The 1,820-nt window shown below is 47.9% G+C and overlaps 1 protein-coding gene across 1 annotated transcript in view; it reads left to right on the forward strand.

Moving 5' to 3' along the window:
* Nucleotides 1-1,820, forward strand: part of LOC108786955 (bactericidal permeability-increasing protein-like) — a 25,967-nt gene that overhangs the window by 8,644 nt on the left and 15,503 nt on the right. Inside the window, exons 6-7 of the mRNA XM_018556376.1 lie at nucleotides 752-907; nucleotides 1,762-1,820. The exon at nucleotides 1,762-1,820 is cut by the window's right edge and continues 3 nt beyond it. Of these exons, the coding sequence (XP_018411878.1) occupies nucleotides 752-907; nucleotides 1,762-1,820 (215 nt within the window). The remainder of the gene's footprint in view (nucleotides 1-751; nucleotides 908-1,761) is intronic.

Genomic DNA, 1,820 nt, shown 5'->3' on the forward strand with positions numbered 1-1,820 from the left:
CCCCCTCCACCAAACTTTACACTTGGCACAATGCAGTCAGGCAAGTACCGTTCTCCTGGCAACCGCCAAACCCAGACACGTCCATCGGATTGCCAGACAGAGAAGCGTGATTGGTCACTCCAGAGAACACGCCTCCACTTCTCTAGAGTCCAGTGGCGGCGTGTGTTACACCACGGCATCCCACGCTTTGCATTGCACTTGGTGATGTGCGGCTTGGATGCAGCTGCTCGGCCATGGAAACGCATTCCATGAATCTCTCCACGCACTGTTGTTGTGCCAATGTGAAGGCCACACCAAGTTTGGAGGTCTGTAGCTATTGACTCTGCAGGCAGTTGGCGACTTATGTGCATTGTGCGCTTCAGCATATGCTGACCCCGCTAATTTTACGTGGCCTACCACTTTGTGGCTGAGTTGCTGTTGTTCCCAGTTGCTTCCACTTTGTTATAATCCCACTAAGAGGTGACCGCGGAATATTTAGTAGCCAGGAAATGTCACGGAACACCTGAATCCAATGATTTTGGGGGGTGCCAATACTTTTGGCAATATAGTGTGTAATATATATATATATATATATATATATAATGTACATAGTATATACAGTATGTATATCCATTGGGGGAGTCACAAAGGAAAGATTTCTCCAAGGGGCATCCCCTTCTACTTGGTTTGAGAACGGATTCCACATTAAAGTCGTTAAATCCTGATGGACTTCTTTATTTTTCCGCCTCACTCAGTATGTATGCACTTGTAGGTCCGGCTCCTCCTGGATGGAATTGGGAGTGCAGGGATTTTCCGTGGCTGGATCTCTTGGGGTAACCTGTGACGACCTTGGCCATGGCGCAGTGTGGGATGCCGGCTGTAGCTCCAGTGTCGGCAGGGTGGATCTCTCGTTCCATGGAGGATCTGGGTGAGTCAACGCTCGCCACTGAGATGTAAAAGAATCAAAAAGAGGACAATGGGTAACGAAAGGTGCCAAGGGTGGCATTGGTTGCTGTGGGCTACACAGGCACTTGAGGACAATGCAGTGTGCATGCTATGTGTTTGTGCCTGATAGCTGTATATCTTCAATGTGAGATCTAAGGCACTGCTCCTTCTGACTGCTAGTCTCAGGAGATTTGGAGATATCACTACTGTGCTGCTCACAGTTCTTGCTGGATGCTCTCACATTAGGAAGCAAAACCCTTTTTCTACCAAGATGATTACCTTCACACAGAGGCACCGCGTAGATCCGGAGGTAGTCAACCTCGGCACTCCAGCTGTGATGAAACTACAAATCCCATGAGACATGAGAAATTTGTAGCTGGAGTGCCCAGGTTGCCGACCCTGGTGAGGTACCATGCCTGATACAAGGCATGGTAAATAAATCATGGGGAAAGATCACCTGCAAGGAGACCCCAGACCATTCTGTTGACTAGCCCTTTACCCTCTGCCTGGCCTTTTTTGGGGGCACGGCTTCCTTTTTAAAGTGTATGTAAAGCCAAGGGTCTAAACCATTCCCTACTTTATCCAGAACTAAAAAATGTTGGCTTTATATGGGCTAGCTAAAGAGTGAGCCATTGACTAAGGAGCTCATGGGTTTAGGAGGACAGCCAGGAAGAGTGAGCCATTGACTAAGGAGTTCATGGGTTTAGGAGGACAGCCGGGCCACAAGCAGTTTCTAGAAGGAGGCCATTGATGGGAGCCTACATAATATTCTTTGTAAATCAATACATTCCCATCAACACATTACCGGCTCATGGACCTGTTTCATCTTTCTTACAGATGGATCTTCAGCATGTTTAAAGGTTCCATGATAGGGCCCATCCGTTCTGCCATTACTT

The sequence above is a fragment of the Nanorana parkeri genome, unplaced genomic scaffold (assembly GCF_000935625.1).
Source record: "Nanorana parkeri isolate BGI_ZX_2015 unplaced genomic scaffold, ASM93562v1 scaffold237, whole genome shotgun sequence".
Taxonomy (NCBI): domain Eukaryota; kingdom Metazoa; phylum Chordata; class Amphibia; order Anura; family Dicroglossidae; genus Nanorana; species Nanorana parkeri.